The sequence below is a fragment of the Solanum dulcamara genome, chromosome 8, assembly GCF_947179165.1.
Source record: "Solanum dulcamara chromosome 8, daSolDulc1.2, whole genome shotgun sequence".
NCBI lineage: Eukaryota > Viridiplantae > Streptophyta > Magnoliopsida > Solanales > Solanaceae > Solanum > Solanum dulcamara.
Genome location: NC_077244.1, coordinates 77,452,120 through 77,468,418, shown reverse-complemented (window position 1 = coordinate 77,468,418; position 16,299 = coordinate 77,452,120). Strand labels below are relative to the sequence as shown.

General features: G+C 30.0%; 3 protein-coding genes across 3 annotated transcripts; 2 read left to right on the top strand and 1 right to left on the bottom strand.

Moving 5' to 3' along the window:
- Nucleotides 1-1,400: 1,400 nt before the first annotated feature.
- Nucleotides 1,401-3,230, top strand: LOC129901685 (LOB domain-containing protein 12). Its single transcript, XM_055976944.1, has 2 exons — nucleotides 1,401-1,886; nucleotides 2,732-3,230. Exons 1-2 carry the CDS (start codon nucleotides 1,728-1,730, stop codon nucleotides 3,104-3,106), a joined length of 534 nt encoding a protein of 177 aa, XP_055832919.1. The 5' UTR covers nucleotides 1,401-1,727; the 3' UTR covers nucleotides 3,107-3,230.
- Nucleotides 3,231-4,920: 1,690 nt separating this feature from the next.
- Nucleotides 4,921-6,765, bottom strand: LOC129899483 (UDP-glycosyltransferase 87A1-like). The gene is made up of 2 exons (XM_055974469.1): nucleotides 6,235-6,765; nucleotides 4,921-5,936 (listed from the first exon to the last, which is right to left on the bottom strand). The coding sequence occupies exons 1-2, from the start codon at nucleotides 6,716-6,718 to the stop codon at nucleotides 5,050-5,052; spliced, it is 1,371 nt and encodes a 456-aa protein (XP_055830444.1). The 5' UTR covers nucleotides 6,719-6,765; the 3' UTR covers nucleotides 4,921-5,049.
- A 5,888-nt stretch (nucleotides 6,766-12,653) lies between these two features.
- On the top strand, nucleotides 12,654-14,439 carry LOC129899354 (UDP-glycosyltransferase 87A1-like). The gene is made up of 2 exons (XM_055974295.1): nucleotides 12,654-13,275; nucleotides 13,436-14,439. The coding sequence occupies exons 1-2, from the start codon at nucleotides 12,792-12,794 to the stop codon at nucleotides 14,320-14,322; spliced, it is 1,371 nt and encodes a 456-aa protein (XP_055830270.1). The 5' UTR covers nucleotides 12,654-12,791; the 3' UTR covers nucleotides 14,323-14,439.
- The last annotated feature ends 1,860 nt before the right edge of the window (nucleotides 14,440-16,299 follow it).

Here is a 16,299-nt window from a genome sequence, read left to right as displayed (position 1 = left end):
ACGTTTGATATCATGAGAGTATATATATATACTCTGATGGTATCAAGAAGGAAGAGGCAGTGCTTCAACAAAACTGCTTGATACCATCAGAGTATATGGTATCAAGAAGAAATTGTTTGATACCATCAGAGTATAATATACTTTCTTCTTGAAACCATCAAAGTATAATATACTCCGATGGTATCAAAGATGAGCAATGATGCTAACGTTAGCATGACGTCATGCACGAAATTAAAAGAGAGAAAGCGGGGTAAGTGGGTAAATAGTTTGGACAATGAGTCTATTAAAGGTAAATAATTTGGGTTGGGTCCAATTTAGGTAAATAGTTTCACAATTGACCTATTTTGTATAATTTTCCCTAAATAATATTAGCAAAAGGTTTAGTGAAACAAAAAGTATATATAAGCTGTAAAATCTTATGACCTACAACTGATTTTAATGTGTATAAACACTTTCAATATTTATCAAATGCATAAATAAATCAAAAAGTAATTACAAGTTAGCTAATAGTGGTAAAACTCACAATAAATAAATTTCTGAGACTTTAATTTCATCTAGGGTCACACTAGGTAATTTGTTGGCCAATTTTTATCCAAGAAGGTGTTGGCGGTTTATAAGAAATACATATAACAAAAAAATTGATGTTTCCATGTGAATGTCCGCCAACAAACATTCACGTCGAGCTCATCTTTTGGTCTTGCTCGGGGCTAGGGTTTTTGCATCGTTACTCACCATTTTGCTAAACCCTAACCCTAGTTGTTCTCCCATGAATTTATTGCCCCTTGTCTTATCTACTATACTATACTCTTTAAAAATAAAATATTTCATTTGCAAAATTTCATTATTTATTAGCTACCTATAAGTATAGATCTCAAATATATATTAGTCAAACAATAACGTGAAAATTCATCAAACTGAATTATTAGTTGCCAACCTTTAACGCTTCTTGGCGGTGTCACCATTAATTCTTTATCCTGTTTTTTTATTATTATTATTATTGTACTTAAATTAACTATAGCTCAAAGAGTAATAAATTAATGAAGAAAATGTTTTTGTATTGAGTTTTGCTTTTCTAAATCCTTGAAGATCCAGCTTTATAATGTCATTTTTACATGATGAATATTCAATGGACCTCATATTTTAGGATTGGAAGTGTCCACAATCTTTTTTTAATAATCGTGATGTTTAGGTCAATTTGGGTGGATTATGGGTACTAAACTCATTAATTTTTGTCTATTTAAAAGTTTTCTAAATAGCTTTAAATATTTGATAGTGAATTCGATAATTATTGTATATATTAATTTGAAGTTGTTGTATAATATAAACTTCAAATCTTGAATCTGCATGTCACTACAACAAAAGACACATTTATAAGTGGCAATAGATTTTTTAATATTATCGCAAAAATATTTATCGGCAATTGAGTTAATTTCATTGTATCTAGAATTTCTATTGCCGCAAAATCCTTAATTTGTTGCACATACGCACATCTTAACTTATTGCTTCCCACCAACACAAATACCGAAAAACTCTTCTCCAAAATTTCCATGATATTTTATTTGTCAATGCATTCTATACTACAGTAACTCCTTCTAATTAAAGTGTTATAAATAGGTTCCCAGCTCATTCTCTTCCAAACTACACTTTGTCCTAAGCTAGCTACAACAATATCTCTCTCTTCCTTAATTCTCATTCTCTTTGTTGAAGTGGTCTTTCTGGCACAAAAAATGGGAACAGGAAGTTCTCCTTGTGCTTCTTGCAAATTGCTAAGGCGTCGGTGTGCCAAGGACTGCATCTTTGCCCCTTACTTCCCTCCTGATGATCCCCACAAGTTTGCCATTGTTCACAAGGTGTTTGGTGCTAGCAATATTAGCAAGATGTTGCAGGTACTCTTTCTTCTAATAATCCCATATAAATCCTTCTCATGTAGTACACCAACCCAAAAGAACAAGTACATATGAAGAAACCCTTAATTATATATGAGTATGTAACCTTTTTGTAAAAAAAGAAACTTTATAATTTATTCATGACTATTGTTGAAGTAGTTTAAAAAATCCTAAAACGCTTAGAAGTTTAGTAGACATATTTTTATATAAGCTTCATATATCCCAAAGGAGACTTTGCACTCAGCTTCAACTCCTTATAATACTTTTTGAGATGATATATATGAGTTGGGGATCATGCAGGCCAAATCCCCTACCAATCATTGTTGGTTTTAATTAGTAGGAAAAAAAAAACTTTAATTAGAAGTATTTTTGAAACATGAAATGACCACAAGATCTCATCCGTCCTTAATCAGAGCTAGGTCTAGGGTTCAAGTTCGGAGAATATCAAAACTCCTGGTACAAAGTGCTTCCCCCTTTTTAATGCTTTATAGAGCTCGCGCGAATCTGGATTTGTTGGGTAGTAAGTTTCAAACCCTGAATGCATAAAACCAAAGGTGAACTTGAAATGTCCAAAAATTAAATGTCAAATGATCATATAGATGGGTGGTTTCTTCATGTTTTATTAAAAGGGGTGGAGCTAATCTTGGGAACCAAACTCTCTTCACTAAAAAATTACAGTGTATATTCATTCAGTCAAAATTATTTCATGTTGAATCACGTGTCTTCTTTTGGTTGTTCACCTTTTTCTATATTTTAGTGAAAATCTTGATTCCGTGCCCCTAGTCAAATATATATGCAACAATTATAAGATATATTTTTCTTGGTTTACATTTGTATATATTCAGGAACTTCCAATACAGCAGAGAGCAGATGCAGTAAGCAGTTTAGTGTATGAAGCAAATGCAAGAGTAAGAGATCCTGTTTATGGATGTGTTGGTGCCATTTCTTTTTTACAGAATCAAGTTTCTCAGTTACAAATGCAGCTGGCTGTAGCCCAAGCAGAGATATTATGCATTCAGATGCAACAAGAACCTGTTCCCTGCAGTTTGCCAACAACTCTAATGGAACAAGAATTAGATAAATCACCATTTTTAACAATTAATAATAATAACTCTACTAATAATAACTTCAATAATAATCTGCAGCAATATCTCAGTTTTGCTTCCTCTAGCAGTTCTATAATGCAAGATCCTGTAAAGAGAGAGTCTCTCTGGACATAAACTAAACTAGGCACCTCTTGTTTACTTAATTAATTTGGTCATCTTGTTAATGTAGCTGGTAGTTAGATGTTTTGGAGTACTTGTTAAGTAATGAAATGCCTAGCATTTGGACGGCTGGCTTGTCTATTTCATTTTATATGACACTTTTTTATTTTTAATCTATTTTGAAAATTAGAATAATGCGCATAATTCTATATTAGAAACTTCCATTCTTAAACCTCAAACTCTAAGGATACATACTTTTGATATGTACAAATTAACAAATTAAATAAGTCTTTCTTTAGGAATGATAAGAATTTCAAACAGGGAAGAAAAAGTAATATGAAAGAGATGAAGAGGGGTAGTTAATTTATAGCACTTATTATTTAATTTATATATGTGTGCTCAGACCTAGGTCCCTAGCATGTGGAATTTGTGGAGTGAGAGTTAAGTAAGGTTAAACATTTTCATGGAATTTGGTCGGTGCCTTCTCTCTTTAGTTCCATATTATTATATAGTCCAAAATCACTTTCATTTATTTATTTGTTTATTTAAATCACTTTGATTGAATATCATCAACATATGATAAGGTCTTGTTTAGGTCTAATGAATGATTAAACGACATGCATGGATGTTGAATCGTTAATTAATAAAAATTATCAAATCAACGTTCCAAAGAAGTATTTAAAATGTTTAGTTTATCCAGCGGCATATATAGTCTAATCAGGTTGCCGTAGGGATGAATTAAGCTCATACGAATTAAAATAAATTGAGTTAATAAGTCATGAGTCATTAATTAATTCATCCAAAGATAACTTTGATTGAAATGAGTTGGATCAGAATTGGCTAAATAACGAGTCATAGCTACTCTGCCCAACTCGTGAAAAGTTCATATGATGCCCCATTTTGATCGTCCCATTCAACTAATATCCATTGAATATATTTCTTTTTTCCAGAATAGCCAATATCATATAATTTGTAGGCGATTAAAAGTACATACTTCTTTTTATGTTTTACCTTTTCTGTTTTTGCTTGTGTTCAGATGCACACTTAAAATCTTATCATTTTTAACATGTATGAAAAAAAACAAGGAGTGCTAATGGTGTGTTTGCATTTGTTGTTATTTTGACAAATTGATAATTGGAGTTTGTTCTTTATGATATATGAAATTTATGTTTCTTATTTATAGTAGATTTGGATGTGTTATATATATATATATATATCTTTTTTTTTTGGATCTATATATTGTTGTTGACAAAAAAATTTAGACGCACATGTATGAATTTTTTGTCAATTTTAGCATATGTTTCGGTCATGTATGTCTGAGCATACCGTCATAAATGAAAAACTAAAAGGATATTAAATGACTTTGTTAGATTTATTGTTATTTGACCAATTGATGATTGAGGTTTGTTCTTTATGATACATGAAATCTATGTTTCAAATTTGATCTAATTTTTTGGAATAGATTTAGTGTTGAAATTGGAAAATAAAACTATTCTTTTGTTGACAACAAATTTCAAGCAAATGCCTGAAACTTCAGTCAATTACAATAGTTAAATGAGTTTGTTGGAATTGTTATTTTGACAAATTGATTGTTGTAGTTTTTTTTTTTATAATATCTGAAACTTATATTTTAAATTTGAACTTATTTAAATTTATAATAGATTTGTGTAATGAATTGTTCACATTTGAATAACCAAAAAACTTGTTTGGCAAAATAAATTCAGCATACATGCATGAAATTTAAGCCAATTCTATGTGCACTCGAGACACAAAAAGTTATTCCATCTATAACAGGTGAATATGAAACAAATAAGATAAATGCTTTCGTTTTGAACCTTTTTGCTTTTATAAAAATTATAAATAAATTTTGATGAAAACATATATAACATTTGATTTTGAATAATCTCATGAACATAAATCAATACTATGTTCGCTTACAAGTTCAACATAGCACTGCATCAACTATATTTATGGCACGAAACATCCTCAATGAAAGCATCAATGTTAATTTCAGAGGATCCTCCATTTGCAGTGGAACACTGACAAGTTTTCTGTATTTCTTTTGCTCTTCGCCTCATTTCCATCATTTGCTCATTTCCAGAATCCATAAACCATTTCAATAGCCTAGAAATCTCCTCCCTCGTTATCGAACATTGGTCATGTTTTTTCACCCTGTAACCGATCTTCCAATCTTCAGCAATTTGCTTACTGTTAGTTCGTTGATCCCAGAATATAGGAAAAGTCAGCATTGGAAGGCCTGAAAATGCTGCTTCTTTAGTCGAATTCCATCCACAGTGAGACCAAAATCCACCAATCGAAGGATGTGACAACACCTTAAATTGGTCACACCAGGGCACAACAAGCCCTGCACTACATCCTTTTTTCTGAAATCTAGCAGTTTCATCACGTGCCACCCAAAAGAAACGAACACCACTATCGTGCACACCAGCCACGATCTCATCCAGTTCATCACGCGAGACAGAGAGAAAGCTCCCTTGAGATATGTACAAAACAGAACCATTTGGTTGAGCATTTAACCATTTAATATACTCTGGTTCATCGACAGGAGTAGTTGAGGAGGGATTTTTTTGGCTAGTAAAGTAAGGTATTGCTGGACCAATCGGATAGACAGGGATGGGGAATATTTGCTTTAGAACATCGATAACAAAAGATTCGAGCTCGTAAACTGATGTGAACAAAAGATACTGTGCTTTAGAAACTGTAGAGAAGACCTCCATAGTGACTTCCAATAATTCTTGCCCCTTTCCATAAAATGCGGTAGGAAGATCTAAAACACGAATTGAAGGAATTCCAGGTATATAATCAACTTGCTCGTGCATTTTTCCTGTCATGAATAATGATAATCATTTAGAAGTAAACAACAACAACACATACCCACTGAACATGTTGTTGGCTAAAGAAATAGTTGTCACATATGTTTGTTTGTGCATGGTTATCGCATTGATTGTGGGTTCGCCTGAACTCACTAGCTTTCCTTCATATTTTATACTTGTATTTAAGAAATTATTGAATATGTATAAATTATAAATAATTAAAATGTTAATTGAATCACAAAATATTTGTACCGTTAGTATATATAACTTAAACTTTAGAAGAAAATTTGAAGAATGAAAATGCAATACCTGATAAATTGGCTCTAAGATGTCCATTTAGAGCAAGAAGATCCATGTGATAACCAATGGAGAACATAGTCGCCGACATAGTAAAAAAAGAAGCCACCGGAATATTCCTCCGATTCCCTAATCCGACGACCCAACTTAAATACGTATCATACACTATAACATTCGGTTTCATCATCGGTCCATCAATCAATTTCTCAACCGGACCTTCCAATTTAGTTAAAGTAGCTTTGACAAATCCAGCAAAATCTTTCGCCCGACCAAATTCAGAAGGAATAACGTTAGGTATCGTGGCGTATTTTATGTTTTCTGGTAATTTATCGGAATTGATTAAGCTGTACCACTCTTCAGTGACAATGAAAGTGATGAATATGTTTGGATTTTTTGTGACTATGATTTTACAGAAATTCATCATAGGATTTATATGGCCTCTTCCTGGATAAGGAATTGCTACAATATGACAATTGCTTTGTGAAGGAAGTTCCATATTTTGGTAATAAAATTGAGATGTTTTGAATAAAATGGTGAGTTTGCTTGGGTTTGTGCAACCTCATTATATAACAGTGTTGATGATATGTGGTACAAAGTTCTTCCAAGCTTAAAATACCCTTGACATCCAGTTCCAAAAATGACCTTTTTTTTAACGAAAAAAAACATTTTAGATAGATAAGGACATTTTTGTACCATTTTCAATAGTTCAAAGGTATTTTAAGCCATTTTTCATAATTAAAATTCTAATAAATAAATTTTAATTTATAATTAATTTTAAATAATTAAATTATAATCAACAGATGACCGATACGTGTTTAAAAATATTATTCAAATTATTTAATTAAAATTTTTAAAAATAAATTTTGATTTATAATTAATTTTTAAATAATTAAATTGTAACCAATAGATGGACGACACATGTTTAAAAAAATTATTCAAATTATTTAATTAAAAAATTTTAAAATAAATTTTGATTTATAATTAATTTTAAATAATTAAATTGTAACTAATAGATGACCACCACGCGTTTAAAAAAATTATTCAAATTATTTAATTAAAATTCTGTTAAATAAATTTTAATTTTTAAATAATTAAATTATAACCAATTAATGGCCGCCAAGTATTTTAAAAAATTATTCAAATTATGTAATCAAAATTCTGTTAAATAAATTTTAATTTATAATTAATTTTAAATAATTAAATTATAACCAATTGATGGCCGCCAAGTATTTTAAAAAATTATTCAAATTATGTAATCAAAATTCTGTTAAATAAATTTTAATTTATAACTAATTTTATATAATTAAATTGTAACCAATAGATGACCGTCACGTGTTTTAAAAAATTATTCAAATTATTTAATTAAAATTCAATTGAAAGAACATACAATATCCTCGAACTGTTGAAAATGATACAAAAATGCCTTCGAACTCTTATCTCATTCTTTAATTTTCTAGAGGAGAAAGTCATGAAAATGAAAAATCAACCATGTCAGCTTCATGTTGAATGTTCTTAATCGAAAAGTCAAATTTGCGTGTCAAAAGGGTAAAGTGAAAAAAATGAAAAAAAGGAAAATATTGTTAGAGAATTAGTGATTGTCCACTAAATATGGATGCTTTTTGTGGGGCCCCATTTAAAGTGGGCAAGTTATCTATTATATTTTTTTCTCTATCTAGCTATAAATTATCAGATTTTGGCAATAAAATGTGACATTCATAAAATTATCTTCTTTCTCTTTTCTCTTATGGTTTTTATCTTATATTAAATTGTGACTTTAGTTTATAACACATTAACAGCACGACCCTCCATCACTTTAAGCTACTTTTGAGAAGTTAACAAAAAGGGTAAGAATTTTATTTTTTAAAATGTCTAATATCTCAAAACTTGGTAGACCATTGGGTTCAAAGGATTAAAATCCTAGAAAGAGAAGCGTGAGGAATAATAAAAATGATACTACACAAGAACCTCCTGAAGAAGGTCAATATTTGAGTAATTCTAATAATTCTGAAGAAATCAGTGAACCCGAAACTCAAGTGAATGAAGAACTTTCAATAAGTTCTATCAGTGATGATAAATTTAGATCGATCAAAAATTATGGTGGATAATAATTTTGCATATAATGTTGCACTTAACCTCATGCAAGATAGTGAAAGTCTTGAATCTAAATCCGTCGAAAAATGTCGACGTAGATGTGATTCACCAGAATGGCAAAAAATAATTCAATCAGAATTAGAGTCACTTGCTAAACGTGGTGTTTTTGGACCTGTAGTCCAAACCCCTGAAGGTGTAAAATCAGTTGGCTATAAATGTGTTTTTGTGCGAAAACGAAATGAGAGAAATGAAATTGTAAGATTCAAGGCATGCCTTGTTGCACAAGAATTCTCCCAAAGACGCGGGATCAACTATGAAGAAACATATTCACCTGTTATGGATGGAATAACTTTTCGATATTTCATAAGTTTAGCTGTACATAAAAATCTTGAAATACATCTAATGGATGTAGTTACAGCTTACTTTTATAGTTCACTTGATAATGAAATTTACATGAAAATTCCAGAAGGATTAAAATTGCATGAAGCATGTAATAAGTCTTGGGAGATGTACTCAATGAAATTGCAAAGATCATTATATGGTCTAAAATAATCAGGGTGTATGTGGTATAATCGCCTTAGTGAGTACTTAATAAATGAAGGCTATATAAATAATGTCATTTGTCCATATGTTTTTCATTAAGAAAACAGAATCGGAGTTTATTATACTCACCGTTTATGTTGATGACATAAATCTCATTGGAACCATGAAGAGGTCCAAAAGGCGATTGAATATCTAAAGAAAGAATTTGAGATAAAAGGCCTTGGAAATACAAAACTTTGTCTAGGTCTGCAAACTGAATATTTAGTACACGGGGTCTTTATCCACCAATCTGCCTACACTAAGAAAATCTTAAAATGATTTTACATGGACAAAGCACATCCATTAAGTACTACAATGGTTGTTCGATCACTTGAAGTGGAAAATGATTCATTTCGACCTCCAGAAGAGGATCTCAGTGCAATTGATGCACTTATGCATTAACTTAATATAATGCATGTGTATTAAGTGATTGAACAATTAATAAACATGATAAATTTGTGAATATTCACAAGCAATGAGTTCAAAATGAGTGAGTACACAAGGTAATAAATTAATTATTTAACATACTTAATCAGATATTATATGAATTAAAATTAGAATTTTATCAATAACCTACGAACCAAAAAATGTCATTAAACCTTTAAACAAATAAACCCTCAAGAGCTCATCGCATTCTATGTGGCTTGTGAGCTATATTCACAGAAATAGAAAAGGATAGCAGATGCAGATATCTCTTGGGATTCAAAAAAAAAATACAATAAACCCATTATATCTTATAAATAGGGTTCGGAGAGGGTGAAATAGACACAAATCTTATCTTGTATAAAATAAATAGATTATTTTCGCTAAATCCTCGATAAATTAAAAGTACGGAAGTGGTGAGTGTACAATTTTAGAAATTTGTTTGTAGTGTCTTTGCGGTTACCCAATGCAAATACTTAATTTCATGTGAAACTCAAAAGCACACTCAATACTTGCAGCCTTCACATGTCATACACAAATTATAGTATGTCATAGCATGTGCAAAAATAAGATCCAACTTCCATATTTTGCTCCCTTTCTCATTTCTGGTGACTCTTTCTGTTAATTTGAAGTAAAGCTCATAGAGTAATGTAGATGGACCGCTTCATTTTTTACCAGTCCCTTCAAGTTCCGGTATAGGATGGATACCTCTGCCTAACAACATGATAGTGGCCATTAAATATATTTCTCTTTTTCCAGAATAGCCAATATCATATAATTTGTAGGCGATTAAAAGTACATACTTCTTTTTTTTGTTTTACCTTTTCTGTTTTTTCTTGCGTTCAGATGCACACTTAAAATCTTATCATTTTTAACATGTATGAAAAAAAAAAAAAAGGAGTGCTAATGGTGTGTTTGCATTTGTTGTTATTTTGACAAATTGATAATTGGAGTTTGTTCTTTATGATATATGAAATTTATGTTTCTTATTTATAGTAGATTTGGATGTGTTATATATATCTTATTTTTTTTGGATCTATATATTGTTGTTGACAAAAAAATTTAGACGCACATGTATAAATCTTTTGTCAATTTTAGCATATGTTTCAGTCATGTATGTCTGAGCATACCGTCATAAATAAAAAACTAAAAGGATGTTAAATGACTTTGTTAGATTTATTGTTATTTGACCAATTGATGATTGATGTTTGTTCTTTATGATACATGAAATCTATGTTTCAAATTTGATCTAATTTTTTGGATTAGATTTAGTGTTGAAATTGGAAAATAAAACTATTCTTTTGTTGACAACAAATTTCAAGCAAACGCCTGAAACTTCAGTCAATTACAATAGTTAAATGAGTTTGTTGGAATTATTATTTTGACAAATTGATTGTTGTAGTTTTTTCTTTATGATATCTGAAACTTATATTTTAAATTTGAACTTATTTAAATTTATAATAGATTTGTGTAATGAATTGTTCACATTTGAATAACCAAAAAACTTGTTTGGCAAAATAAATTCAGCATACATGCATGAAATTTAAGCCAATTCTACGTGCACTCGAGATACAAATTTTCAACCTCGGATATGGTTGAATTATTCCAAAATCTGGTAAACTTGTTAAAAAAAATTATACAATGAGCATTAATTAAATGAAAACTCCAAAAAACAAATATTTATGCACTTTAACCGCTCAAATCTTACCAAATTTTAATTTCTTTACTTTTTCTTCTTCTTATAATTGGTTAAGTTACCAAACAAAATTAATTAAAAAATTAAAATATTTTGATAAGACTTCTCGTAAGGTTAATTTATGGTACATATTGAACCTAAATCAACCAAATTTTACGAGACATTATTTAAAAAAAATTATTAATTAGCATTCAAGCGGTAGTGTCGTAAATAATAGTAAAACATCGACATACATTTTGATTATTAAAGGGATAATTTCAAATATATACAATAAACTAATTAGTTTACAACAAATATAGTCATGTTTTATTTACATTACTTATACATGAGCTATATACTGAATATACATTATGATACAGTAAGAAATTGAATATAATTCGACTTTACATGGAATATACACCGACTATACATGCCTATACATCAAATGACCATTTTTTTTGGGAAAAGACAAATTCTCTCCTAAAGTTGTACCGAAAAGTCAGTTACACACTTAAACTATCATAGCAATTTATTACACAGCTAAACTATCTAAAAGTGACTTTTTGGTACAACTTCAAGAAAAAATTTATGTCTTTCCCCCCCTTTTTTTTTATAGTTACTTTTACTGACTGGCCATGTGGTGTAAGTATCTCATTATTTTAAAAAGTGATGACTCTTTTGTCACTTCTATATGGTATTGTCAACATTACAGGCCCACAAACTTGTTTGGGTCTTTAGCTCTATTTTAAGTCACATGGCTAGTTGTCAGAAGCCCAAAGAAGAAATTGAAGACCAACAGGCCCAGCTGAGTCATATATAGAATCAGTAAAATTCAATAACTTTAACATAAATTCAATATTTTAAATTCTAAGAAATTTAGTTAATATAAATAGATAAACTATCAAGAATTCGGTAAGCAAGAATACACATAATCTAAAATCCATAAATTAAAACTTTTGTTTTGCCTCTGCAGAGTTTGGAAGAGTGTCAGCTATGAATTCAGTCAAATTCAATAACTTAAGTTCAAACTTAAATTAAATTTCCCTTAAAAATTCATCGAATATTTGCAGATTATTAAATTAAAACAGGATAACTCAAAAAGATTAAAATTCAAAATTCACTAATTTAAAATTCCGACTCGCCTCTAATTAAGATTGATTTCATAGATGAATAGGAGGATACACCCTAGATATGAAGGGGTAAAAGAAGTCCTGAAATTTTCATCTCGGAAATTAACTTGGAAGTTGTTTAAACTTCAAATTCGAAGTTGTTACTTGACCTGATTTTAATAGGCTACTATTAGTTACTATTAAAAAATTATTATTTTTCCATTATAATTTTTCACTGCTAAAATGTTTAATGATTGTTTCTACATATATTTTGATTGAATCAATGAGAAAGGAAAAAAATAATAGTGTGATATTTTTATATGAAAAACTTAATAAGTTTCATAATATTTCAATGAGAATCTATATCCCATTATACGTTTTCTCAGTAAATTATTTCGTTGAAAAAAATACATTTTATAATACAAATTTTTCATCGTTGAAAAACCTTTGTTTCTCAAAATGTGTGCATACAAATTAAACTCACGTTACAACACGGTAGAACCAATAATGTACAAACTTTTTGAAAATGCCGTTAATTATTATAAAGTAAGTTTTGATAAATGGAGGGACCATAATTCCATCAGATTTTTCCTGTCCACTTATCATCAAACACTGTTCTATAATGAGGTTGCACAAACCCAAGCAAACTCACCATTTTATTCAAAACATCTCAATTTTATTACCAAAATATGGAACTTCCTTCACAAAGCAATTGTCATATTGTAGCAATGCCTTATCCAGGAAGAGGCCATATAAATCCTATGATGAATTTCTGTAAAATCATAGTCACAAAAAATCCAAACATATTCATCACTTTCATTGTCACTGAAGAGTGGCACAGCTTAATCAATTCCGATAAATTACCAGAAAACATAAAATACGCCACGATACCTAACGTTATTCCTTCTGAATTTGGTCGGGCGAAAGATTTTGCTGGATTTGTCAAAGCTACTTTAACTAAATTGGAAGGTCCGGTTGAGAAATTGATTGATGGACCGATGATGAAACCGAATGTTATAGTGTATGATACGTATTTAAGTTGGGTCGTCGGATTAGGGAATCGGAGGAATATTCCGGTGGCTTCTTTTTTTACTATGTCGGCGACTGTGTTCTCCGTCTGTTATCACATGGATCTTCTTGCTCAGAATGAGCATCTTAGAGCCAATTTGTCAGGTATTAGATTTTCTTTGAAGATTTAAGTTATATATATATTGACAGTGTAAATTTTTATTAATTTGCATTGCTAATTGCAATGTGTTCTCCAAGAGAAAGCTATTGATTAATAATTTCTATTTATGTAAGACTTCTACGTGATTATCATTATTCATGACAGGAACAATGCACGAGCAAGTTGATTATATACCTGGAATTCCTTCAATTCGTGTTTTAGATCTTCCTACCGCATTTTATGGAAAGGGACAAGAATTATTGGATGTCATTATGGAGATCTTCTCTACAGTTTCTAAAGCACAGTATCTTTTGTTCACATCAGTCTACGAGCTCGAATCTTCTGTTATCGATGTTCTAAAGCAAATATTCCCCATCCCTGTCTATCCGATTGGTCCAGCAATACCTTACTTTACTAGCCAAAAAAATCCCTTCTCGACTACTCCTGTCGATGAACCAGAGTATATTAAATGGTTAAATGCTCAACCAAATGGTTCTGTTTTGTATATATCGCAAGGGAGCTTTCTCTCTGTCTCGCGTGATGAACTGGATGAGATCGTGGCTGGTGTGCACGATAGTGGTGTTCGTTTCTTTTGGGTGGCACGTGATGAAACTGCTAGATTTCAGAAAAAAGGATGTAGTGCAGGGCTTGTTGTGCCCTGGTGTGACCAATTTAAGGTGTTGTCACATCCTTCGATTGGTGGATTTTGGTCTCACTGTGGATGGAATTCGACTAAAGAAGCAGCATTTTCAGGCCTTCCAATGCTGACTTTTCCTATATTCTGGGATCAACAAACTAACAGTAAGCAAATTGCTGAAGATTGGAAGATTGGTTACAGGGTGAAAAAACATGACCAATGTTCGATAACGAGGGAGGAGATTTCTGGGCTATTGAAATGGTTTATGGATTCTGCAAATGAGCAAATGATGGAAATGAGGCGAAGAGCAAAAGAAATACAGAAAATATGTCAGTGTTCCACTGCAAATGGAGGATCCTCTGAAATTAACATTGATGCTTTCATTGAGGACGTTTCGTGCCATAAATATAGTTGATGCAGTGCTATGTTGAACAATTTGTTTACTGTTAGTTTGTTGAAGACTACAGTTTTTGATAATCCTGCAATAATTTCCTACAATAAAATGCTTTTTTCTATTAACGAAAAGGTCAATTTTGGATATGTATGAGGGACATTTTTGTACTTTTTTCAATAATTCAAGGGCATTTTAGGTTTTTTATCAAATACAATTAAATAATTAAAAATATTCTCTCTAACAGCTTAAGCTTTTAGTTGAAATGATCATACTCTTTAACATAATATCAGAGCAAGTTCTTGAGATCGAATCTCACTCATATCAGCGTGATAGAATTATGGTCCGTCCATTTATCACAACTTACCTTACAATAATTAATGGCATTTTCAAAATGTTTGTATCATGTTGTTTTCACCTAACGTGTAAGAGGCATAATGCCCTTTTTTTCTGTAAACTTTGAGCCGCCTCCATTTATGAGAACTATTATTTTTACATAAATTTATATATTAAAAAATATAAAATTTTGGTTTAAATTATTAATTCTGTCAAACTCGCAACTATTTTTACGGAAATTTATATATTAAAAATATAATTTTTTTATCTGATTATTAATTCTGTCAAACTAACAACTGAAAACACTAGCTTACGTTTCTCTCTTTGCCTTATCTGTTTCCTTTTTCCCTTTTTAGACACTTGTGGAATTTGGGTAGTTAAGTATCTTTCCACGATGAAGATGAAAAGACAGAGAATTTGGATTCAATGCACTTCACAATTTTTAACGTGTAAGATATTTGCAAAATTAAATTATTTAAGAAGTAATTAATAAATGAATTTATCTAATTAATAAGTAGTTTATGGTAAGTTGATAACCTATTATATATAAATAATATTTTTCTATAATTAATTTAGTTATACTACTTAAAGAAAATTTTATGTGAATCACACTCTTATCTCATTCTTTAATTTTCTAGAGGAGAAGAGTCATGAAAATGAAAAAAATCAACCATGTCAGCTTCATGTTGAATGCTCTTAAGAGAAAAGTCAAATTTACGTGTCAAAGGGATAAAGTGAAAAAAATGAAAAAAGGGAAATATTGTTATAGAATTAGTGGTTGTTCACTTTAATTGGTGGATGTTTTTTGGGTAGGCCCCATTTAAAGTGGGTAAGTTATCTATTATATTTTTTCTCTCCCTCTAGTTATAAATTGTCAGATTTTGATAATAAAATGTGAGAATTATTTTTTTTCTCTTTTCTCTTATGATTTCTATCTCTTATTAAATTGTGACTTTAGTTTATAACAAATATTTGTTTGTATAGAGTATTTTACACCTAATTACATAATTTATTTTTAAACAATAATAAATTAAAAATAAAATATATATTACTTAATTATAATAATAATTTACTTTATTAATTTATAGGTTAATGCAAAGTCGAAATAAAAAAATTGATAGATCAAAGTTATCGACCATCTACTTAGAGGTCACTAAGGTAAATTAATTAGTTATTTCCATTATTTACTTTTGTTTGTCAACTTTACTAAAAATAAATATTTCGTTTGAAAAATCAAAAAAACAATTTCTTACTTAATTTTTATTTTTTAAATTATTAACTATAGTTATTTTTTCAAAATATTGAATTGGAGAAGGGCCTAAAGTGCCTGACAAATATTTGAATTGGTACAAAACTATCCACCATCCACCATTTGGCCCCTAATTACTTCCGATGTTGATTTTTTGGCTCAAAAATATCTTCGATATTAATCATTTGGCTCGTATTGGCCCTTATTTTTAAGAGTTCTCTAAAGTAAAATTATTAATTATTTATTTATTATGTTGTCTAATCTTATTGAACCAAATTTAAGTCCTTCTCAAATAAATAATAAAAACCACGAATGATTCATATTTGACCCGATACACTTGAAAATAACATTTAAAAAATTATTACTTTCATTGATATCTTCTTATTGGTCTATTTTAAATCACCCCCAATTTATTA